Source organism: Scomber scombrus, chromosome 16 (assembly GCF_963691925.1).
Source record: "Scomber scombrus chromosome 16, fScoSco1.1, whole genome shotgun sequence".
NCBI classification, from domain to species: Eukaryota; Metazoa; Chordata; class Actinopteri; order Scombriformes; family Scombridae; genus Scomber; species Scomber scombrus.
The window spans coordinates 28,464,755-28,490,195 of NC_084985.1; the positions used below are offsets into that span (position 1 = coordinate 28,464,755).

Below are 25,441 nucleotides of genomic sequence, written 5' to 3' on the forward strand. Positions count from 1 at the left end.
TCACGCTCTAGAGCAATAAACAGTTTACATTTTAACTTGATACGTGTGGCTGATATATTGCTGCATGTAGTACTGCTGCTGCTGCTGCTTTGCAATGACTGGAAGCACTACATACCTTAGACTAGAGACAGAGACAGTGAAGCAACGCGTCTGTTCAAAACACAGCGTATGCATGCAACGTCATCAGCATGCGACAGGTGATAAACAGAAGACTCGGTAGTGTCCATCCTTTTCTGCGCTAGTGACGAACACGTTTTTGTATGAAAACTGCTTATATTTGTAGGTAGTAACGTTATTCACACATCAAACAGGTGAGTGAGTACATTTTGGTCCAAAACTTAATGTCTAATGATGCCGTTTTTCCTTTGAATCACGTGCTGAAGTGTCTACTGTTCGTTAACTCAGATTACACGTTACTCGTTAAATTCCACACGCTGTCCCGTTAACTATTTAATGTTAGTTGGAAATCAAGTCCTTAAGTGTAACTTTTAAAACTCAAGCCGTGAAGGAGACGTAAACAAAAATGCAGCCACCAAACTAGAAACACGTGTACAGCTGCCAGAAGTGATCAAAGAAGGAAACTTTTCATACAGGCTAGTGTAGTTCAGTGCTTTACAGTTAGTTGATTGACAAGTTGATAATAAGACAGAACAAGTGACAACATAAAGAAAAAGAAAGAACAAATTAAAAGACAAAAATTGAGAGGAATGCGTGCAAGAGAAAATAAGAGAGATAAAAATGTAAATAAAATAAGTAAAGGAAGAGAGAATAAGAGAAAGGGTTTATTCAAACTTAGAGTAAAATAAAAGATGTAGTTAAATAAAAACTGGACTAAAACTGTGTTTCAAAAGAAGAGATTAGCTATACCACAATGAAGAAAATATTCAATTACCAAGCGAACTTCCAAAAAAAAATCTTACTTAAGTAAAAGTTGTCAGCAAAATACTCATTATATAAAATGAGTGTTGTATTTATCATACATTTATATATTTGAGTATTAAAGCTGATTCATTAATGTGTGCATGTATGAGGCATTTTGATGTTGTCAACTAAAGTAGACCATATTATACTGCTGAATAGTCTGTCTGGTCTGTAACAATGCACATTTTATGAACTGATCATATGTTTTATGTATAAAGTATTGATCTGAAAGGTAACAAGTAACTATAGCAGTGGAATAACTGCAGTGGAATAGAAAGTACAATATTTCCCTTTTGAAATGTAGTGATATGATAAGATATTCCTTTATTAGTCCCACAGTGATGAACATTTACATTAGTAGTGGGCTGGAAGTATAAAGTTGCTCAAAATTGGAAATAATCAAGTAAAGTCCAAGTACCTCAAAATGATATTTAATTACAGTACTTTAGTAAATGTACTTTGTTAGTTTCCACCACTGCGGTTAGTTTTTCTGCTACAGTGCAGTAATGAAGCTGCTTGTCTTTACACAGTGATGTCATGTTTTGGTGCTGATCCCAACTTCTGCCCAGAGTGTGGGAACGTCCTTCCTCTCCCAGGGATACAGGAAACCGTCTGCTGCCCTCGCTGCTCCTTTTGCATCCCTGTAGCAGGTAAAAGCTCTCTGCTGTAGCTAAGCTCTGTATGCATCTGACCTCCTCAATCACACACAGAGTCAGATATTACATTCTAATCCTTTACACCCCATGTAAGTGTCTCTGTAGCATAGAAACCTCCACACTGCACTGATTCCAATCTAACCAGCTTAATACCATGATAGGGAAACATGTTCCTCTTCACCTTTTGAAATGAAGCTTCCTAGAGGCCTTCTGTAGAATTTCAACAACATTTTATTTGAGTTGTAGTCGAGCAAATGTATTTTATTTCTTACTCCCACTGGTATCTATCCATGCAGGTAGTTTTGGTTTGTAGTTGAGATTTGTATCTGTCTCTAGGTTTTTTACCACCACCACAGTACAGTAGATGTGGATGATGGAGTTTTGTCTGTGCTATTCACAGCACTGAACAATTAAAAAAAAAAAAATCCTTTAAAGAACTTAAATGGTAAAGTTTACTTCCTGAAACAATGTTCATGTTCCTTTTGATAACCAACAGACCTCACTGTGAGCTGTTATTATCAGAAAAATAATCCTATGAAAATGTATGACTTCATACATCATGTCTGATATCTGCACATATCTCTGACATACATACATGTATGTGTTTTACTGTCCAGAGTTCTCAGGCCAGGAAATTCGCTCTACAGTCACCTTTAACCCAGTGGAACAGTCATTGATGGCTCTGGAGGATGAGGAGGACTCAGAACTGAAGGGACCTGTGGTAAGATGTGCTTTCACTGTACAAAGGCTTAAGAAAAAGAAAATATATACAAAGTAAATGACTTAGAGGGTTATGGTTAGGGACTGTCCAGCAGGAGGAGATGGTCTAGGTCTGTCCTTCCTACCTGCTGGACGTCCTTCTATGGTCACAGCAGTTTATAAATCTGGCTGCTATGTTTGCACATTGCTGTACTGTGTGTGTGTGTGTGTGTGTGTGTGTGTGTGTGATGGTGATGGTAATGGTAATGGTAATGGTAACAACTGTACACTGTGTTAATGTTGTCTGTGATGGTTGCTCTCACAGATCGACAGACGCTGCTCTCGCTGCAATAAAGAGGGAATGATTTACCACACCAGACAGATGAGATCTGCAGACGAAGGCCAGACTGTCTTCTTCACATGTATACACTGCAGGTGATCAATATCAACAGATGATTCTCACGTCTGGTGCTACTGTGTGATCTTGTGCTGATCATTTTGATTTTGGTGTTACAGGTATCAAGAGAAGGAGGACTCATAAGTGGACATCTCACTCAGATTCTCCATTCCTCTCTATGCGTCTGCTTTCCTGTTATCCACTGTTGCTTTCAGTTGGTTGGATGTCTTCTCAACAAACTGATTGTAAATATAAATTACAATTAGAGCAAACAGCATCACCTTCAGCTCTGGTTTATCTAATGCAGCTGTGCATTGCAGGACATCTCAGTGACTGTCTGAATTTACAGTTTGAAAAGAATCGTCACTCAAGATCCACTTACTAGCTTTCTATGGAGCTCTCCTTTGATGCATCTTATGGTCTTCATCAGTGGAAGGAGTTTGCCCAGTTGACATGGAGATAGGCTGCTGAGGAACACCATGATTCTGATTCCAATGTCAAGAATTAACTTTAGCACAAAGTAAAATTAGTTTACTTCAAAAATGATGTTTCTACAGCTATAGTTGTTTTAATAAAATGTTCATGTGAAATAAACACCACTCTTTTTTTTTTTGGCACTTCAGACAGCATCGTTGACATATCAGCATTTTCTAGAATTGATATGGCTGATATGTTAGCAAACAGTCCTCTGTTTCCACATCCAGCAGACAGAGCAACATTATCATTATTTGAAGTCATGTTTGTGTCCACTTGAGTCCAATATTAACTCTCCTTTAAAGGTAAGGTATGGTCAACTTTATTGATTCCCGTAGGGCGATATTCAAAATTGACACAACAGTAGTCTTGTAATGGTGAAGTGATCAAAAAATAAAACAAAATTATATAAACAATTTCTAAAATACTATATTCAATAAACAAATAAATAATCTGCAATTATATAAATTCCTGATTCTATAAACAAGTTTGCAATGTTCCTGGGGTTAAACAGTAAGGACAGCCTCAGTCTTATTAGTCTTATGGGAGTTACTGGGAGCTGTGCTGTTCTACAGTCTGATGGTTGATGGTATGAAAGAGTTCCTCCTGTTGAGCACCTTTGATCACACCTGGCGAAAGCAATGCAGAGAAATGACTCCCTGTCTGTGTCTGAGTCTTCACAGATGAATTCATTTACATTTAGTGGCTCAATGGTTCCAAGTTTGTGTTTGTAAGTGAAAATAGCAGCATTGTCTTCAGTCTTTACCCAGAGAGAGCAAGTGTGGGTCATGACTTAGGATGAGTGCTGTTTTAGACATGAAGATATAACATTGGCTGCAAGGTATGTTCTTATAATAACCAGTAAGAAACAGGAGAGATACTGTATGCATATCATCAGGGCAGACCTAGAGTCATCTCAGCCATTGGTAACGCTTTAGATTACAGGAGTTCAGGCAACATAGTGTTACTATTCCTAGTTTACAGTCTCATTATTGTAATGATGGTGTGCCAGTTCGGTATACATTTGTTACGTACCTGTACAGCACAGACGGTTAAAACAAACCATGTAGAATTAAGGAAAAAGAGGGACAGTAGGTATTTTGTATGTAACAGTACCCATTCTAATATTACAGTGTACATATAAATTACAGCATTACTGAGCAACACAGCTAATGTCATGACAGACATTGGGTCTCCAGCATCTGCTTTGGCCAATGTATGGAAAGCTAGGTATGGTAAGGTAAAGTAAGGTCTCTTTATTGATCCCCCAGTGAGACATTCAAAATTGACACAACGGTGGCCCCTTGATGATGAAAGTAAATAAAATACTACATACAATAAACAATCTCTGTGTAAATCTACAATATATGAGATCAGAGATTTCTGCTCCCTGTTCTCCATAACAACAGTGAACAGCATCCTGTGTGTCAGTCCACATCAACAAGACTCCTGTATATGTTGTGAGTAGGTGTACTTTACATACACAGTGACATATAGGCCACAGTAGGACTACAATGTGTTCCTGACAATACTCCTTTCCCTGGACTTCTGTTTGTTCCAAGGTAAAAACACAAATGTAGTAATGTAAGTTGGCCAAACCTAAAAAGGAAATGCTTTTCCCTTTGTGTCATTGTCTGTACCCTCCAGAGTCATTTTCAAATAAGTCACAGTAGATGTATAAAGTTCTACAGAGCTCTGTCCCCAAACTTCCAATGTGGAGTCACTAACGGTGAACACATCTCGGGGTTTGATTTGAGATCAGTTGTGCTGATCAGTTACTTGGATGTGCACTGAGGAGGCAGTGCAAGGAAAAGATAGAAACCTGGCAAAAATGTTGCTCATAGGCTGACCTGACAATCAGGAAAAGTGATTGTTTCAGACTGTCCAAGAAATGTATTCATACCTGCTGAGAGTTAAAGGAAATATTTCTGGAAAAGGTTAATAATTTACAGGAAACATTATTCTGACCAGTAACTGAACTGTTTAAATGTGAAACATCTGGGAAAAAGAATGTTTATAAACATGTCTGAACAGTCTTTATGTACCTGTGTTACCAGATCTAAAGACTCAATAAAAAGAAACATTTAAAAGCAGAAATAGGAGAGATAGAAATAAGAAAGAAATACAGAATTTGAGCAGAATGATGAGATAGTCCCATTAAAGGAGATCAAACATGTAGTTTTGAATTGAGAATGAACCGTACCAGGAAAATATCAAGTGTGTTCCACTCTGTTAGAGCATGCTAGTGATGCTGCATTAAAGGTTTCATCAGAATCATATACAGGATGCCAGCTACAAGGAATTCATTAAGATTACAAGATCAGTGAATGCTGTGGAACCACACAAAGGTAAAGCTTTTTTTAGTTGATCCCGAGATGAGAGCTGGTAGAGGTTTGCATCTTGACTTTCAAATGTGATATTGCTCCTTCATCATTCTCTGCTATGACTGATGGTATCTATGCATCTATTGATGTAGATGCAGGGGAGATATTTGCAAATTAGACAGAAATCTCAATGAAAAAGAGAGAAAAGTATAAAGCTCTGGTAGCAACCTTCTAGAGGTCACAATGTTTAATACATTTCCACAAACAGGGTTTATCCCATAGGGAGCAGGACAGGTATAAACCTGGAGTGCATCCAAACTAAAAAACACTAGATAAGGTAATGACTGACCTGACCATGGAGCTGTAGAGGAGTTTAAAACCAGCTGAGCTTTTGAAGGAGAGGCAGTTATTACTGAATTGTGCTCCGTGGCTGGCTTAGTTCAGACTGAAATATCTGGCACTATTGTTATTGTTATGGAATTTGGTACATAGCCCTGTCACAATAATTATCAACTTATCATACAATAACATACTTATCAACATCATCATGTGTATAATGGACTTATCATATGATACATGGACATGACCATGATCATTTGTTGACCTCAGTATTGCCACAATTCACATTAGCAGCTAAGAGGCTATTCATGTCACATTGGCTAAACTAGTAGTGTCCTCCATTCCTCACTGTGTACGTCCTGAGTGGAGACTGTAGAAGAATTAAAGGTAAATAACTCAAAACAACTGTCTTACAGTTTGATTCTCTTTACAATAAACATCGCAGCCTCACAGAGCTGCTAGTAGAGGTGTTCAAAATATACTAATGAGTCTATAACACTGAATACTCAAAGTCATTTTCACTGATTGAGTCACAACTCAACATTGATGTACAGTACGTTACTTCATGGCAAAAAATAATAATACTGCGAGATGGTGAAAACCACTAGAAATGATCATAATGTAATAACTCAGTTTAACAGTTTAAACCAGCCATATGAACATAATGCTGGAGACAGAACTAGTGAGACTGACACACAGTGATTGCTATCAGATGATTTTGAATGGGAGGAATTGGAATGGATCAGGTAGATGAACAGAGCAGCTTTGAAAGCAGTAAGAACTGATGAGATCAGTTATGGATTATGGATGAAGGTCTGTGGGTCAGCTTTGAGGATTGCTGTGCTTTAACACACAACCAGTGTATCAGCCTGGATTTAAACCAATACCAGTTAAAAAAGGAAATAAATAAAAAGTACCCCACAAAAAATTAAGAAAAATTTAAGAAAAACTCATGAGAACAAAGTTTTTCCTTTGCTTTTTTTAATTTGGAAATTGCTTAAGAACATTGTCATTGCAATTCTATTAATACAAATATAAAACATCGAAGGACACCATTAACAAAGTTGAAGGAGAGTTTCTGGTTGTTTCATTTACACGATGAACCATAATAATGATGATTATATTTACAATGTGATATTTCATTTCAGTGATTTTCTGTATAGCAAAACATCTAAAATGATGGAATATTGCTTTTAACATTTAACCAACTATGTGGATTCTGCTAAAACTGTAATGCAATGGAACATAGAGAAAAAAATGCTTAGTAGTTTGTGGCTCTTAAGATTTCAGCAGTTGGATAATTTTAAAATGATTTTTAGATTATACTTAGAAGGAACTGGGTTTCTTAAATATTCTTAATACTTATTTGTTCAATTTAATTTTTCCAATTCAATTTTATATGTGTAATACTGAATCACAACAGAAGTTATCTCAAAGCACTTTTCACATAGATCGGGTCTAGACTGTACTCTTTATCTAAAGATTCCCCCATGAGCAGCACTTGATAGAGAATGTTGTCTGTTCCTGAAGACTGTATTATATATTATTACTCTTATTATATTATTATTATTATATATTATATTATTATAGTAAAAAGCTCCAGAACAAATGAGTAAGTGGACTGTGAGTGGAGGTTGTTTTAACAGCTGCTGTTTCCAACACCAATAATACACTGTGAAGCTCAGTTACACTAAAAATGTTTTACCAGTCATTTTGTTGGTCATCAAGCAGCAGTCCAATTTATTAACCCTGCAATAATAGAGATGCATTTGAATGAAAGACAGTATTTTTGTATCAGCTGCATCAATGGAAGTGGAGGCACTTTATATATAATTCAGTACACACTAAAAGGTATATCACATAACTTTTTTCTCTCATACCAATGTTCATTAAAATATTATTAATTGACGTAATTGTAATAATTATGTTAGTCTCTCTCTCTTAATATTTATTCATTTCATAAATCCACACTCATGTCAGCAGGTGGCAGTACTCCGCTCTTTAAGCTGTACAACGACCACCATTGACAGCTGAAGAAGGACACGACCAATAAGGACCCGCTAATTAAGGTCAGGTGACATGGCTGCGTAGAAGAACATGTAGGGAAACAACCGGATAACAACAATGGTGTTAATATTGTAATATAGGGTGCTATAAACTAATATAATAGCCAGGAGTTCGTCGATACTTTATATCCGTCTTTCGGTAAATAAAAGGTTTAATATAAATATGTTAATTCTAATCTCATTTCAACCAGTGTGGCTTCTGTGCTGGCTGTGATATAACTGCTGTGGGAGTGAACATCGTTTCTGAATAATGTTCCACTCCGAAATACACGTTTTAATTTGAGCTTTGTTTTAAACGTTACTGTCCGATACTGCCATGATACTGCATTAATACTGCATTAATACTGCCATATGTTCTAACAGCATCGTTTACTTTTCACAGACTTCCTGTCTGTGTGTTCAGGAATAACCAAAGCAAGACTAAATGGTTAGTTTATCCTATTTTCAAGCAGGATCTGGTGGGAGCTTTGGGGTGTGTCATCGGTTAATCAGGTGCATCTCATATAATTCCTCTTTGTTTGTGTAGATGATGAAACTGCGTGTCCAGCTGCACTGTAAGAATCTGCATGAATACCTGAGAGAGCTCAGTCCTGAGATTTTGGACAGACTCTTCAACCATCCAGCAACCTGTCTGGCTGTCTACAGGTAAGACAGACTTCAACACATGCTCATGGATGTTCTGTTGTTGTGGGCGTATAAGTCCAGAGATGACTGGATGATAACTTAATATGTGATCTCTGCAGGGAGCTCCCCGATCTGGCCAAGAATTATGTGATGCGCATGCTGTTCCTGGAGCAGCCTCTCCCACAGGCTGCAGTGGCATTATGGGTGAAAAAAGACAGTCAAAAGTGAGTCACTTTCTTTCTCATGTAAAGCAAAGGCATCATTTGTCTCTTTATTTGCATCGACATGAGTTTGCTACTGATCTTTATAATTGAAGGATGGGTTCAGTCACGTGTCCATATGAATTATTCCTCCTGTTCATACTGACTATTAAAAGATCTCCTTCATAATGTACTTACAATGTAAGTGATGGAGGACAAGATCTTCTAATGGTCAGTATGAACAGGAGAAATAATAACAGCAAGAAAATCATATTTCAATGTTCATTTGGGCACAAATGATGACATTATTGAAAAACCCATCCTTTATTGCATATTTTATCACATGTTGTTACTATGAAGGCAGACAGTCTCTTGAAAGGTGGGGGCAGCAGAGACTGTCATCCACTCAATAACAATTGACTTTACATTGAAACAGAAAACATGAAGCCAGTTACAGTGGAGCTACTCCACACTTTGCCTATGTTAGACTGACTGAAACTACCCAGACCTGCAGTATGAGACAAGTTCCACCCATAAGACATGATAGAGCATCCAGGCATCCAGTGTCTGGATCTTAAGTTATCAGAGAAACAAGCTGAGCAGCTCAGCTCTTTTTTGGTACTTTTTTAGTACCTGCTCTGGTGAGGTTCCAAGCGAGCCAAGCCGATACTAAAATGTGACGTTGACACACTGCTGGCCGCTGATTGGTCAGAAGAGTTGTCGCTGGAAGCTTCATGAGCCGTCCCACACAAGAATCAAACCCGGCATTTTTAAATACCAGCAGCAGCGTTACAACCATAGTTACAGCCATACGGTGTTACCATAGTTACAGCTATACGGCTCAATTTTCTTGCTTTGTGTGAGACAAAAAGCCTCATACAGCAGCAAGTACACCACTGCCTCAATGTCCTCCATTGTTTATGTGTTTGTGTCGCGTATAAAACGAAGTCACTATGACGACCCCGCCCACGTTGAGTAGGTACTTTTTTGTAATGGAATAGGTCGTTACTGGAACCGTACAGAGGCGAGGCGAGTCGTGCTGGAACTGTGTAGTGGAAAAGTGCCAAAAGTGGGAGAACATCTGCCTCGACTAGGAGCTGGTCCAGGACAAGCCTGGTCAGCCCTAACTATAAGCTTTATCAAAAAGGAAAGTGTTAAGCCTACTCTTAAAAGTAGAGAGGGTGTCTGCCCCCCGGACCCAATCTGGGACATGGTTCCACAGGAGAGGAGCCTGATAACTGAAGGCTCTGCCTCCCATTCTACTTTTAGAGATACTAGGAACCACAAGTAGGTCTGCATGCTGGGAGCACAGTGTTCTAGTAGGTACATAAGGTACTATGAGCTCTATGATGGAGCCTGACCATTGAGAGCTTTGAACGTGAGGAGAAGGATTTTAAATTCAATTCTGATTTATCCTGACCAACAGTCCACAGCCCAAATATATTCAGTTTACAGTCATAGAGGTCTGAAGAAACAGGAAAATGTAATCCATTTTGGAATAAGGCTGTAACATAACAAAATGTGGAGGAAGTGAAGGGGTGTGAATACTTTCCGGATGCGCTGTGTGTGTGTGTGTGTGTATACTGTATATACACAGTCCCCTCCAAAAGTATTGGATCAGTGAGGTCAATTCCTTTATTTTTGCTGTAGACTGAAAACATTTGGGTTTGACATCAAAAGATGAATATGAGACAAGAGATCAACATCTCAGCTTTTATATCCAGGTATTTACATCTAGATCTGATACACAACTTAAAAGATAGCATTATTTGTAACGGAACACCACATTTTTAGGTGAGCAAAAGTATCACCAAACTTTTGCATTCTTTTTTTGTGATGCTTTTCCGGGCTTTCACCACATCCTCTTTCGGTTGTTGTTTGTTTTGGGGGGTTACTCCCTTCAGTCTCCTCCTTTAGCAGGTAAGGTATATATATATATATATATATATTGAGTGGATATATGTGTATATATATATATATATATGTATATATATATATATAAAGCATAGCACAAAATGTAAAGAAGTGTGTGTTTGGTAGATTATTTCTTTGTTGTAACAATGCTTCTTGGCAATAAATTTTATACCATTGGAAAGCCTGTTTATTTCCCTTTTTAAATAGTGCCTCATTTGTAAGGAACATTTGTGGGATGAGCAGCAGAGCTGAGTCAACGTGGTTGTGTTGGTCACTCTGGCATGAACCGCACACCCAAGCTGATTCCACAAGATTTGACACATTTTTCATGGATGAAACACACATACTCAGCTCTGCTGCTCATCCCACAGATGCATGTTCCTTACAAATGTGGCTCCATTTAAAAGGGAAATAAACAGGCTTTCCAATGATATAAGATTGCCAAGGAGCATTGTTAAAACAAAGAAATACTCTACCAAACACATATTTCCTTACTTTTTGTGCTATGTTTATATACATTTTATATATTAATCTTCATTTTTGCACTTAGTATAGTAGAAATGAACTTGCTGTGGAGATCATATCCATCCAGACCCTGTTCTTCCCAATGTTGACCATATTGTATAGATGACATATGTGACATAAGCTCTATCCACATAGTTTAATGTATTGTTGGTCTGAGACAGTTTTTCATATGTTAGTGTCAGTGATATTTTAGATAACAGAGTGCTTTTATCTGATAATGCCTCTGAGTTGTGTGTGTTGTCCTACACACTGTTGGCTGTTCAGACCACCTGATTCGACAGCACTGCAATTCTTGCATCTGTGTTTTGAGTCTTATCTTGGTTTTGATCAGATTTGTACGGTGGCCACTAAGGACAAAACACATACAAAAGCACAAACATGAAATGCTACAAGATACTAAAACTTTTTTCATAAGGTTTGTGCTTTCACTTACTATGTCTTTTGTCCTTTTGGACAACCATAGATCTTGGGATATGACATGACATGATTAAAACAGCAGCATGTGTGACATGATTCCTTAATATCTCAAACACAGAACCAACTTAAACAGCATCGAGGAGAGAGTAGAACAGTCAATGAAATGTCTTCAGCAGCAGTTAGCAGCTTTTTACAACCTTTTCATTGGGGGAAAATGGGGGACTACACATTTCAGAGTGATAACCAATTCAGTTTATTTGTTTCTTTTTCTTGGTTTCCACCTGCAGGGACCATGATGAATGTGTCTCAGTGTTGGCAGGACTCCGCCTTTGGCACATTCAGCAGCTGCAGGGTGGTCTACAGGGATACATTTTAAATCCAGTGTTCAAAGACAACCTGAGGATAGCACTGCTCGGCGGGTAGGTCTACTCCCAGTGAACACACCGTTTAATCATAGGACTGCAGCACTCCTCTTACACTGTGTGTTCAGAGATTGTTCATTTCACAATGAAAATCCAGATATTGTGTGCACACCTTTATGTCAGCGATAATTCCACTGAGCTTTAATTTGTACAAAACCAAATACTGCTGTGTTTACTATCTTCCAGTTCTTCTTTCTCAGCCTTTGTCAGCAATGACCTGCTTGGAGTTCCAAGTGAATCTGACATGTTAAAGGATATGTTCACATTTATTCAAGTCTGTCCTCAAACCACTGTACACTACCTGCACCAAACAAACACACACACACACACACACACACACACACACACACACACACACACACACACACACACACACACACACACACACACACACACACACACACACACACACACACACACACACAATCAGAGACTAGTTGGTGAACATAGTGGAGTGTGTAAGGTAAAGAGCCAGCTGTTTCTCTCAGTAGTTGGTGGAGACTAAAACAGAGTTTAAAGAGAGTGAACATTCACCAGGTAAACATGAACATTTTCATGTTGTGTTCTCAGTTTGTTCTGCTGCCTCCAAGAGGCCATCCATGGATTAGCTTCCTTTTTCAACAAGTAAACATCTGATATTGTCAATTGTCATGTTGTCAATTGTCCAGTCCACTGCTTGGTTACTTTTTATGTGTGACTGAATTATTCATTCTAATTTCCATCTTCATCATTATGATTACTTATTTTTTGGCTCATATATTACAAGCTCTTTGTCCCGTACTGTTACATATACACATATACAGTCGTGCCCAAAACTTTTGAGACTGACACAAATTTAGTTTTTCACAAAGTTTGCTGCTTCAGTTTTTATGGTGACAATATGCATTGACTTGAGATTGTTATGAAGAGTGATCAAATGAATTGCAATTAATTGCAAAGTCATTGAAAATGAACTTAATCACAAAAACCCCATTTCCACTTTTACCCCTGCTACAAACTGACTTTTGCTTTATGCCCCTGTCATAAAGCAAAAGGGATAACTAAGTGAGTCGGGGGAACAAAACAATGAATTTTTGGGTTCATGGCCAGGAAACTCCCCAGATCTTAATACCATTGAGAACCTGTGGTCAATCCTCAAAAAGCAGGTTAACAAACAAAAACCCAAAAATTGTGATAAACTCTTTGCACTGATTATGCAAGAAGGAGTTGCCATCAGTCAGGATTTGGCCCAGAAGCTGATATCCAGCATGCCAGCCTTGAAAAATAAGGGTCAACTCTGTAAATATTGACTCTTGATGTATTTGTCAATAAAAGCCTTTGAAACTTATGAAATTCTTACTGTGTAATAGTACTTCAGTGTACCATAGAGACATCTGACAAACATATTAAAAAACACTGAAGCAGCAAACTTCGTGAAAACCAAAATTGTGTCAGTCTCAAAACCTTTGGCCATGACTGTACATATTCATTAAGAATAGCCTGCTATAACCTTTGTCTATGTGAGTAGCTGCAGGGCTACATGACTTCATTACAGATTTAACACAAATTTTCATTGTTTCCTATTTCAGTTACACACTACTGATATTCACAGAAATTTAAAAATGAACCATTTTTACCTTTTACAATGAGTAATTAAGTCAAATTAAGGTGAAATATTGTGAGTCATTAAGAGAAATATGGCATTTTAATTTCATCTAATTTTATTCTCAGCCAGGAAGACTTGACACTTGTTTGATGCACAGATGAATGTCCTTACTTAAAGGTATAATATGTTACTTTTCAGCAGAAGCTGGCATAAATTGACTGATTATCCAGTTTTTTTTTTATGATACAATTTTATAGATCTTGGTTGTTGTTAACTATATCTTATAACTGTGTGTAAGGATTTTAGACATCCAGTGTCTGGATCTTAAGTTATCAGAGAAACAAGCTGAGCAGCTCAGCTCATTCATCCTGTGGATGTAACAAACACTGAAATTAAATGCGAAACTGCTTTATTCAGTGTGTTTACTGATTTGAATTACTGGGAGGACTGATGATTCGGGTCCAGATAAAAACCTCTTGAACAACTATCACTGAAGGTTCCTTACTGGGAGAAACCGACTACGATGAAGACAAGAACAGCCATGATCTTGTGTTACTTTATGTCATCAAACTCTCTCTTTTATTGTTTTGAAGAAGAGACAGAAAATTAAATATTGTGCATTTAAGTGTCTTTCTAAAAGATTTCACTTCTGTGACCACCCATAGGGGCAAAGCATGGGCAGATGAGGGCAGCTCTCTGGGTCCTGACCGCCACGCCCGGGACATCGAGAGCCTGGACCGCTACGCCATGGAACGCTGGGAGGTCATCCTGCACTTCATGGTGGGCTCTCCCAGTGCTGCTGTGAGTCAGGACCTGGCTCAGCTGCTGGTTCAAGCAGGACTCATGAAAAGGTCTGTAACAGCAACAGTAAAGAGCACTAATGAGTTTGTTTTTACCATGTAATATAAATTATCTTGGTCATAATTCTTTAATGACCATGTCCAAGGAGATGAGTTTAGGTCTGCCCAAAAAAGTCACTAGATTTGTCACTAGCTGCTTAAAAAAAAAAAAGCATGTTGTTTTTAAAGTCACCAAATCTAGTGATAAAATGGCTAAATTTGAAACAGTGGAACAAACACACTGTTTATTTTGCTTGTGTGTTTTTGGCTGTTGAAAGGCTAAAAGAAAGACACCATGCATTCTCCAGACTCTTTGTGTCTGTCTTGTAACTGATGCTACATTCAGATTGGACAAGTACAATTTAAAGTTGGGGTAAAGTGAACCGTCAATACAGTTAAGAAAGAACTTTTCAATGTTAACAAGATTGCTGAGTCATCATGTGTCATAAATGTCAGTGAAACATCAATGGATGCCAGCTTCACGTTTTAACTTAAATTACATCCCTGATGGCAATATCCACCCAAAGATCAGGCTGCACCACAGCACCTCCCCATTAATGAAGACAAACCCATTGCTGCAGCCTGTGCATGAACAGAATCCATGTAGGGCTGGATACATAATAAAAATGAATATGGACAGGGTATGTATAGGCTGACTAAGATTTTCATGAAGATCTCAGATTATAACTACCTCATGTGGTCCTTCCATCTTCCCTGTTTGTCAGTGAGTCCGGGGAGGCACCCTACATCACCTCAGCTGGTTTCCAGTTCCTGCTGCTGGACACAGCCTCCCAGCTGTGGTACTTCACCCTACAGTATCTCAAAACTGCTCAGGTACCTGTGCATCATCTATTCTGACCTGGTTAGATTTAAAGATGTTAGGAAGGAGTAAAGTAATGTTATCAGCTACGTGCCATTGACGCTCTAGATCAGTGGTCTCCAACTCTGCTCCTGGAGAGCTACTGCCCTGCATGTTTTAGGAATCTCCCCACTCTAACACACCTGATTGTAATTATTTAGGACAAAGCAACAGTGAACTGTATAAAACATGCAGTATGTGGATACTCATTCTCTGCAGTTATGCAGCGACAGTTAAATGAATCTGCTCCTTTTTGTTCTTTCAGCTCTGAATAACCAATAATTTAGAAAATGAAAAGTAGAAAATGAAAAAGGCCTAATATGGGAACTATATTTCCAGCTGACCCCTTCAGCGTTAATTCTCCTCTCCTGATGAGGCCCATTTAAATGTAATCATTCAGTCACGCTCCACTTCCAGCAAAGACAGGACATGAATGTAGAGGAAGAATCCATAGAGCTCTGAAATACTGTGGAATGTACATTAAAAGTATACACTTGCACAATGGCACAAATTATATCATTATATCAGATATCAGTGTCATTATCCATTTGTGAAGCTTAAATGTGCCACAGAGGTTTTCATTCACCAACCATTTCTGTTGTCAGTTGACAAGCAGCTAGGACCAGAACTGCCACTGAGGTGGTTATGACCTATATTTGGAGGGACGTTTGGGTTTTTTTGGAGTGGTGGACAGTCTATATTTCAGAATAACACTTGGAATCATCATCATTGAATCAACAGCTTTTTTCTAAACTGTTGAGCCGCCCTGAAACCCTGAACTCCTCCCAACACCCTCACACACACACTGGGACTAAGCACAATATATATGGCTCTACTGTTACACTGTAATATTTACATATCTATATATTTAGTTATCTGTAATACATTTATATATTTATTTTCATGTATGTTGCTGGGATCAGGATGCGAAACGAAGGATTGTCTATTATGTGCAATGACAATTAAGTATATCTAATCTATCTACAGTGACTATAAAAAGTATTCACCCCCTTGGATGTTTTACGCTTTTGTTTTATAAATGGAATCATGGTCAGTATATGAATTTACAAAAAACAACTCTTTAATGGCAAAGTGAAAGCAGATTTCTACAAAGTAATGTCAATTCATTAAAAATGTATAATGTAAATGAAGTGATTGTATAAATATTCACCCCCTTTAAAGTGACTGATCTAATTCACAAATAGTGAAAGAGAGATCACCTGAGTACAGTGAATGTGTCTCAAGTGATTGTAGTATAAAGACACCTGTGTCTGGAAGGTCCAGTCACTGGTTAATCAGTACTCTGACTACTATGATTACACCATGAAGACAAAACAAACCTCTAAGAAACTCCAAGAAAAGGTTATTGAAAAGTAGAAGTGAGGGGATGGATACAAAAACATTTCCAAGTCACAGAACATCCCCTGGGGTTGAGTTAAATCCATCATTAAGAAATGGAAGGAGTATGGCACATGTGTAAATCTGAAAGCAGGCCGTCCTCACAAACTGAGTGACCATGCAAGAAGGAGACTGGTGAGGGAGGCCACCAACACACCTATGACTACTCTGAAAGAGTTCAAAGCTTCAGCAGCTGAGATGGGAAACAGGGAGAGAGAGAGAAGAGAATGACCTGCAGCATACAGTAGGTCTCTGGCCGGATTCAAACCAGGGACGCTGCGATTATTTGGCATGCACTCCAACCACTCAACCACTCAACCACTAGGGTGCTCCAAACTCAGATTCAATCTTGACTAGACTTCACCCAAAGGCATGTGGGAGACTCCAAGGTCAACTGGAAGAAGGTTCTCTGGTCTGATGAGACCAAAATGGAGCTTTTTGGCATCAGACTGCACATGACCACAAACACACCATCCCCACTGTGAAGCATGGTGGTGGCAGCATCATGCTGTGGGGATGCTTTGCAGCAGCAGGCCCTAGAAGGCTTGTAAAGGTAGAGAGTAAAATGAATACAGCAAAATATAGAGACATCCTGGAGGACAATCTGATTCAGTCTGAAGAGAGCTATTACTTGGGAGAAGATTTATTTTCCAGCAAGACGATGACCTGAAGCAGTGAAAGCTACACAGAAATGGAGAAGAAAAAATGCCAAAAATGCAATTATGTTGACCATGATTCCATTTATAAAAGCAATAAAAAGGGGAAACATCCAAGGGTGTGAATACTAGGCACTGTATATGATATGTAGAGGTAAAATCGGCAAAACTGGCAAAAGTGCCGTGTTGGAGACTGTGAGGCTCTTTTGATGTAAAACCCCTCCCAGACAGAGATGGTTGGTGGACTCGATGTCAGGTATAACTGTGGACAGCTTCAACTGCCTTGGAGTTAACGTAACAAAGAACTTTACAGACCTATTCAAGGAAAACTGATACTACAAACCAAACCATATCTGGCTAATTGGAGTGCTTCTTTCATCTCACTCAGAGGCAGAGTTAATGTGATTAAGATGGCTATGTTCCCAAAGTATTTTTATCTGTTCCAATGTTTGTAAAAGTACCTATTTCAAAAAGCTAGACTTAATAGTAACATCATATATCAAACAGCCACTTTTGCGTATAGATTACCTGCAAAGAACAAAGCAGGATTGAGTTATAGCACTTACTAATCAATTCTATTGTTGCACAGACAATGTAATGATTTTTTTTTTGCTCAAGCAATTCAAAAACCAACACAGCTTAGTAGTCAGCAGTGCAGTGTAGTTAAAGCATTTCAGCAGTCAGCAATCCCACCGCAGTTTATTCAGAAATCACATTCATTAGTTAGTTTCTAAAGTTTAAACAGAGACAGTGTTGTCAGCTGTGGAAATGTACTTTATATACTTACTTTATCAAGAGCTGCTAGAGCACAGATCATTCCATCCCACCTGAATGTTTGTATCCTTTTATCCAGTCTTTATCAGTGACCTTCATTTGTTTGTGATAGCTTAGATGTGAAACTGGCACATTGTCTGAATACCTGGATTTATGGTATGTTTATATCTATCATATGTTTCTTGCAGTCCAGAGGGATGGAACTGGTGGAGATCTTATCATTCTTATTCCAGCTCAGTTTCTCAACTCTGGGCAGAGTGAGTAAAGTGTGTGTGTGTCTGTGTGTCTGTGTGTGTGTGTGTGTGTGTGTGTGTGTGTGTGTGTGTGTGTGTGTCTGTGTCTGTGTGTGTGTGTGTGTGTCTGTGTGTGTGTGTCTGTGTGTGTCTGTGTCTGTGTCTGTGTGTGTCCTTAAAAGAAACAGTGTCACTATGCTTTGGTCTGAGGTTTTGAAATCCTTCCTCAGTATAACTTTTCTTTGTTGTGATTGATGTGTGTGCATCAGGACTACTCAGTGGAGGGTATGAGTGAGTCATTACTCACCTTCCTGCAGCATCTGCGGGAGTTTGGACTGGTCTTCCAGAGGAAGGTAAGGCTGAGGCCGAGAGGAAAGATTCAATAACACTTTAAATATTATCATCCCCACTTCTGTATCACCTCCTTAAGATGAGAAGAAACTGTAATGACCCTCATGGGAAAGCTGTGTCACTGCAGCAGCATTAGTGCTGGTTTACAACAGGCCGTACTTTTAATCACTGTTAGAACATTTTAAAAAAAAAAACAAAGAATCACTAAATTCAAATAAGGGATTATATGTAGAGCCTGACCAATATATCAGACAGCCGATATTATCAGCCGATTTTGGCCTATCACAGATATATCATTATCGGTGTTAACGCTGTCCGATATGTGCCGTTATTTTTTCAAAGATATAGAGGCCACATTTTATGTATATTTATCCCTTTTTCCTATTAAATTCCCAGTGAAGTTTACAGTTTCAGTTCACTGATGTCATTTTAGTTATTCTTAAACTGTATAATATCACCAATGTCTCCATTACATATCTTGTGTTTATGTATATATTCTATAACATTATCGGCTGATAAATTGGTATTGGAATTTTTTTATTTCCTAATATCGGTATCAGTAACGGCCCCAAAAATCCAATATGGGTTGGGCTCTATTTATATGTATTTATTCATATAGATTTATCCATGTCAGTGTATATATCAGAGGTAAGAAACTGCAGTTTAGAAATATCTGTTTACTGTATGTTTGAGTTAAGCATGAAAGTCCATTCTTGACCTATGTATAACATTTTAAAGTGACTGTAATCCATATTTTTAAAAGAACAATGTCAGAGTCGTGGCTTGTAGTAATGAATCTATAGACACTCAGTGACTGTGCAGCTTCCCAATGCTTACAGAGCTTTATAGTGAGTTTCATAGCCAACAATGCATTTAGCTTTAACATAGCTATTGTTACTGGTCAATCCACAGACACACACAGAGCACTTCTTATGGTGACTGATAACTGACAGCCAAATGTAAAAGACAAACAGGCTTACAAAATGCAAGTGTAATGAGGCAAAGACATGAGTCTGTTTAGGTGATATATAAATTCTTCTGTCTTCTATCATCAGAGGAAATCGAGGCGGTACTACCCCACCAGACTGGCCATCACTCTGGCTGCAGGAGTCACTACCAACTCCTCCTCTTCCTCCTCCTCCTCTTCCTCCTCTTCTTCTAACATGGGTTCCACTCCTGGTACTGGAGATGCTGGTTTCATTGTGGTAGAAACCAATTATCGTATCTACGCCTACACAAGTATGTGTGAACACTGGAAGCAGTCTGTGCTATATGTTAACATTAATAAATACATTTTATCCTTGTTCACATGAGAGCTGAGGAGGCTGGCAGACTCGTCAGCAGCTGGCTGTTGCTCATTCTTGTCTGTTCTGATGAAGATCATTTGAAATATACTACACTACACAGCTGTACAGTCTTAGCATAAAGACTGGAAGCAGGAGGAAACCGCTAGCCTGCTTCTGTTAAAAAAGTACACCAACCAACATCTCTAAAGCACACTATCATGTATCCAATGTTTCTCAATGAATACAATCATATTTTCATGTCAAAAAAAGCTTCATGTTGCACATTTTGAACATATGAAAATATTAAGTTGGCAGTATCTGAACAAGCCTTCACTGACCTGTTTGTGTGTTTCTTCCAGGCTCAGAACTTCAGATCGCTCTGGTGGCTCTCTTCAGTGAAATGTTGTATCGCTTCCCAAATGTAGTAGTTGCTCAGGTCACAAGAGAGTCAGTCCAGCAGGCCATCGCCAACGGCATCACTGCACAACAGGTAGTCAGCTGCTGCACACACTGCACATGTATGGGACATAAGCTGCACCAGGACATCACGTTATAGCCACCTCTTATTAATATTCTACTGAATAATACAAAATAAATGTTTTCTCACTGCACAGTTCAGTAACACACTGCAGTCTCGTCGTTAATAATATTTAATCTAATTTGACCAAATTCCCTCATAATAATTACACAAAGGGGCACACAACCAAACATATGAAAGCAGCAGCCAGATATAACACATAAAGACCATAGTGCCACTTCTAGATTCATGATATGTCTATTTACAAAAGATAAAGTCACACATGGTTAGAAACTGAAAGGACAGCAAGGCACTGTACTGACATCAGACTGTCAGACAGTCTTTGTAATGTTATACTGAGAAAAAACATCAACTCACTGTTGAGTAGTCCACAGTTGAGTTCTGATGGATAAGTACAAGGTTAAAGTAATGAATAATAGAGAAATGATTGTAGTTATTGTATGATAATTATTGTAAAAGACAAGGCTCACTGTAAAATGACTAAACTCCAGCAGAATATATTATACAGGGAATAAAAAAGTGTAGTGTTCTGGATTTAACATTTTATTTCAGCATATTTCATTTAGATGTGTCGTTATGTTTTTATTTTAGTTTTACATTCAGTCATTGAATAATATGACCCATGTCCTGGAAAGCACCACACAGAAGTCATAATCCATCAATTTCTCTTTCTACTAAACACTGTCTTTATCACCAAAATAACCTATGTTAGCTAAGTAAGTCATTTCTGAAAAGTTTCAGCATTTTTAATAGCTCCATTCTCATTGGTACCTGCAAACACCTACATGTTCTCCCAGGTAACTGTTGATGTCCTAAAATATTCATATTTGTAGACACAATAACAAAATCAGGGGCATTCTCGTGTACACCAAATCTGTATATAGGCACACATGTACACTATGTTCACTTTACTGTATGATTTAGTTTAGTAGAAGCAGTGAGGTGAGATCTACTTTGCATTAACTTCACTGAATTGATTCCATTGAACTGGTATAACAAGGTAAACAACGTTAGTTATGACATATTCATTCATTCAGCACAGCGAGCAAGCTGCTTATACATATGTGACCACAGCTACAGCTACACTAGTACAGCTGTGTGTTCTACTTATTCAGTTAACAGCAATAAACATACAATCAGTTTGTAAGTTTATTTGTTTCTAAGCTCCATGACATCCCAACAAAGGAACCATGCTGCCCCTCACTAAATCCTGGTTTGCAAAATGTTCCCCTTGTGATGCAAAAAAAAGTGGAAAAAAACGTCCTTCATTGTTCATTGCTGATATATTTATTTATTTATCTGTGATGGTTTTAGTGTTTTAAAATACGTGTTCAATAGACGTGGCACATATTTGTTTCATATCATATGGAATATTTTATTAGTTTTCTGGTATAGTTAGTAATCCACTCTAATATAATAATTTTTTTTTCCTTTTTCAGATTATCCACTTCCTGAGAACCAGAGCACACCCTGTCATGCTCAGACAGGTACATGAAATCCATCCTTTCTTTTCACTCTGTTAATTCTTATTATTCAAATATTTTATTGAATTTTCAGTTACATTGATTATGAATAACAAACATCACCATTACAAACATTATGTTATATATACACAACCACATAAACAAAACAGAAGAAAAAAACAAAAAACAACAAAAAAAAGAAGCAAAAAACATTACCTATTACTTCTACATAGAATGGGACGGGGGGGGGGGGGGGGGGGGTTAAGGTTATGGTTATCCTGTGCAGGCGTAGAGAATTCTTTGAAATAGTCCATAAATGGCTGCCAGACATTTCTAAAATGTCTTAGTACAGTCTTGAGAGGAGTATCTCAATTTCTCTAGCTTTAAATAGGCTAGTACAACCGTGTTAGAGCCTTAGGGCTTCTCCAATTAAGAAGAATTAATTTCCTGGCGAGGAGTGTGACAATAGCAACCACATTTGCTTGATTCGTTGAAAGTGTAACCAAAATGCACCAAATCTTTCCATAATTGGATTGGGGCTGATCCTTTTCTTACAAACACAAGAGATGCCATCAAAGATAGACAGCCAGAAAGAGCTCAACCTCGAGCACGACCAAAACATGTGGCTGAGGGTCACTCTGTTAATTCTAACAATCATGACTTGTTGGCCTGTCATGGGTGTGCAGTGTCTTCATCCTTCATGTGTTCGCTGCAGACCCCAGTGCTGCCTTCAACCATAACAGATCAGATCCGACTGTGGGAGCTGGAGAGAGATCGACTGCAGTTCACAGAAGGTGAGTGAGCTTATTTATCTGTTTTAATAAGATTCTAAAAAAACATAGCTTTATGTTATAGCCAGTGTTGTATGTGTGAAACAGTGTCAAGTAATATGGAAGCAAATAGCTGAAAGAAAACTTAATAGAGAGCTGAAGCTGTGTGAGGTGTGTGAAGAGCTGCTGTGAACTGATTGAATTCATTCGTCCTGCCTGAAGGTTATGACTGACAGATGCTGGCTCAGACTCGGTCAATAGAGCTAAGCTGTAACCATGCTGTTGTACACTGTAATAAAGAGGATGAGTATTGATGTTTTGCTGGCCTTCAACTTCATTTCTCACCTGTCTGATGATATCTGCAGGAGTGCTCTATAACCAGTTCCTCTCCCAGGCTGACTTTGAGGTGCTGCGAGACAGAGCTCAGGTTTGGATTTTGTTTCTTATCTTCATAATTGAATAATATGATATTCTATGATGATGATTTTTAGATCATTGTACATTCTGCTGCCAGTTTTACACCCTGTTAATTCTACAATAGTGTATTTTATTCATAGATTTCCAAGGATCACAGTAGTCGTTTCTCATGTTTTTACAAACTTACATTACTGAAATAAATGATAAGCTATATGGCCAATAGCACATAATGTACAAGAGTACAACACCTCCATTGTGGCCCAAACACGATGAAAAGTCAAAAAAGCTTTTGCACAATCTTTCTTTTTATGAACTTACACATGTGCTCTGACTGTACCTGGATGCACTTGATTTAAAACTTTCTCATCCAAATACTAATATAAGCACATCAATAAGTCACGCTGTAGCACTGGGTGGTATGTTCATTATGAAGAGTTTGGTCATGTTAGTTTGTTTAGAAACCAGAGAGTAGTTCTGTGTAAGGCAGACGCCACTGAGCATGTGCAGGAATGCAACTTTTGAGTTATTACTAAATAGTACACTGTACATTTCTCAAAGACTTTTAGTACTGCTGTCAGTACTACTGATCCTGCAACAAACTAATGAGACCTAACTCTTCATGATAAAGGAACATCGTTTTTCGTTCTCTTCCTTTGGTACCTATTTCATGAATTCACTGTGAGTGAAGTGTCTGTTGTGTCAGTAGCATGTGGTTGTGGTGCAGGGTCTGGACTGTCTGGTGTGGCAGGATGTGGCTCACAGGACGATGGTGGTGACACCACAGGGACACAGCGAGGTCAAGAGGTTCTGGAAACGACAGAAGTCTCACACATAACTAGAGGATGAGGAGACACAAGTGATGACATCACACCTAATGAAGCCAGCACTTCCTGCTGCACAGAAAGTTGAGAGGACATAGTTTTTTTGTATTTTTCATAAAAGGTTGACTTCCATGTATTTTGGATTAAAGGATTATATGAAGAAAACCTCTGTTCATGTTTGAATCATTGTGTATTTGCAGATAAACAGATAATGATTGCATGTCTTAAATACATCATTAAGGACTAGATATGGATTTTGATGATAATATTCTTTCTATCTGTTTCAGGCTAAGTGGAGATTTCATTGATTGTCTAAGGAAACTGGAAAATGTTACAAATGGGTCACTTTACAGTAGCACTACAAAAAGGGAAATATTTCTGAACTTTGTTCATGTTTTGATTGGATTAGATGGTTTTCAGTCCATCTGAAGTTGAAACATTTTACTCTGCTGTAGAGGAGAGTATCTGACCAATGCAGTGGTTTCTTTTTACCCTCAGTCAAGGATGCTCATCAACTTCAAACCACATTTCCACTGTCACACACCATCCACCTAGCATTACTGAGTGAGTGAATAACTTATGTGATCACAGCCCCAGCTGAAGGGCCTGTCATAAAGAAGAACTGGTGATCAGGGTGCAGTAATTCAGCAGATCTTGCACAGTCCAGGACAATACTAATAATCTGTGGCCAGTATTAACAGCACATATGAATTTATCATGGCAACATTGGTATGTTGGCCAATAAAAAAATAAAATACATGTAAAAAATATTAATTGGCACAGTCATATTTGAACACAAATCCAGCATCAGCAAGGCTCCATTTGAAAACCATACAGCTCATGTTGGATACAAAATAGTGACCAGGCTACCTGATATTACACCTGATGGAGAAATGTAAAGTGTATAAACCAAAGAGCCTGTTTGGTTTACACTGTACAATAACTGGCTCAACAGGGTAAATCTATTCAATGCTAACAAAAATGAAACAGAGAAACATTAGTTAAACAAAATGTATTTATTTGGTTTTTGGTGTATTGGAATGTGATCAGGGAAGGAGAGAAGGAATCTGATCAGTCTGTGTAACACTTATCACTTACATTTTCAAGTTCCTGTGTATTTTTTGTTTGTAAGATCAGGGTATAATAAATAAATAAAGAGTTTCCTATTTATGGAGTGTTAGATTGAAAGAACAACAAAAATGGGAGTACTCATTGAAATATTAACTGATATCTGTTTACACCATCTATTCACGAGCAGGCCCCACTTAAACTGGGTGGAATGCCTGCTTGGACTGATAGAGTTAAAGGTCTGTATGTATGTGTCCAATTAATTTTCCAAAAAGAATGCACAGAGAAATAAATGACAATTAGGCAAACATCTAAAGGAAATCAAAAAATATGCTACATTTATTTTAATTACATTTGACTTAGGAACACTGCCTCAACTGAAATGTCTTCAGAAGTTTCACTCCT

General features: G+C 38.1%; 2 protein-coding genes across 4 annotated transcripts; both read left to right on the forward strand.

The window, feature by feature from the left end:
• Positions 1-190: 190 nt before the first annotated feature.
• polr1h (RNA polymerase I subunit H) lies at positions 191-3,261 on the forward strand. 2 transcript variants are annotated; one of them, XM_062435638.1, is made up of 5 exons: positions 191-311; positions 1,452-1,571; positions 2,195-2,298; positions 2,602-2,711; positions 2,793-3,261. In XM_062435638.1, exons 2-5 carry the CDS (start codon positions 1,454-1,456, stop codon positions 2,815-2,817), a joined length of 357 nt encoding a protein of 118 aa, XP_062291622.1. In that variant the 5' UTR covers positions 191-311; positions 1,452-1,453; the 3' UTR covers positions 2,818-3,261. The 2 variants fall into 2 exon arrangements, with proteins under 2 accessions (XP_062291622.1, XP_062291621.1); XM_062435637.1 differs by lacking the exon at positions 191-311 and adding an exon at positions 1,321-1,382 and having other exon boundaries at positions 1,434-1,571.
• A 4,622-nt stretch (positions 3,262-7,883) lies between these two features.
• On the forward strand, positions 7,884-24,127 carry gtf2h4 (general transcription factor IIH, polypeptide 4). 2 transcript variants are annotated; one of them, XM_062435629.1, is made up of 15 exons: positions 7,890-8,015; positions 8,259-8,303; positions 8,403-8,521; positions 8,620-8,724; positions 11,844-11,975; positions 14,229-14,414; positions 15,128-15,236; positions 18,278-18,346; positions 18,592-18,675; positions 19,729-19,912; positions 20,319-20,449; positions 21,937-21,984; positions 22,676-22,754; positions 23,096-23,157; positions 23,872-24,127. In XM_062435629.1, exons 2-15 carry the CDS (start codon positions 8,301-8,303, stop codon positions 23,980-23,982), a joined length of 1,422 nt encoding a protein of 473 aa, XP_062291613.1. In that variant the 5' UTR covers positions 7,890-8,015; positions 8,259-8,300; the 3' UTR covers positions 23,983-24,127. The 2 variants fall into 2 exon arrangements, with proteins under 2 accessions (XP_062291614.1, XP_062291613.1); XM_062435630.1 differs by lacking the exon at positions 8,259-8,303 and having other exon boundaries at positions 7,884-8,015.
• The last annotated feature ends 1,314 nt before the right edge of the window (positions 24,128-25,441 follow it).

What these genes read in the sequence shown, in the direction of transcription:
- polr1h (XM_062435637.1), top strand. Translation starts at nt 1,346, where the DNA reads ATGATATTTAATTACAGTACTTTAGTAAATGTACTTT. An exon ending in CAGAACTGAAGGGACCTGTG is followed by an intron (nt 2,299 to 2,601) that starts GTAAGATGTGCT and finishes TTGCTCTCACAG; the next exon opens with ATCGACAGACGCTGCTCTCG. An exon ending in TTCACATGTATACACTGCAG is followed by an intron (nt 2,712 to 2,792) that starts GTGATCAATATC and finishes TTGGTGTTACAG; the next exon opens with GTATCAAGAGAAGGAGGACT.
- gtf2h4 (XM_062435629.1), top strand. An exon ending in CAAGCAGGACTCATGAAAAG is followed by an intron (nt 14,415 to 15,127) that starts GTCTGTAACAGC and finishes CCTGTTTGTCAG; the next exon opens with TGAGTCCGGGGAGGCACCCT. An exon ending in ACCCTGTCATGCTCAGACAG is followed by an intron (nt 21,985 to 22,675) that starts GTACATGAAATC and finishes TGTTCGCTGCAG; the next exon opens with ACCCCAGTGCTGCCTTCAAC.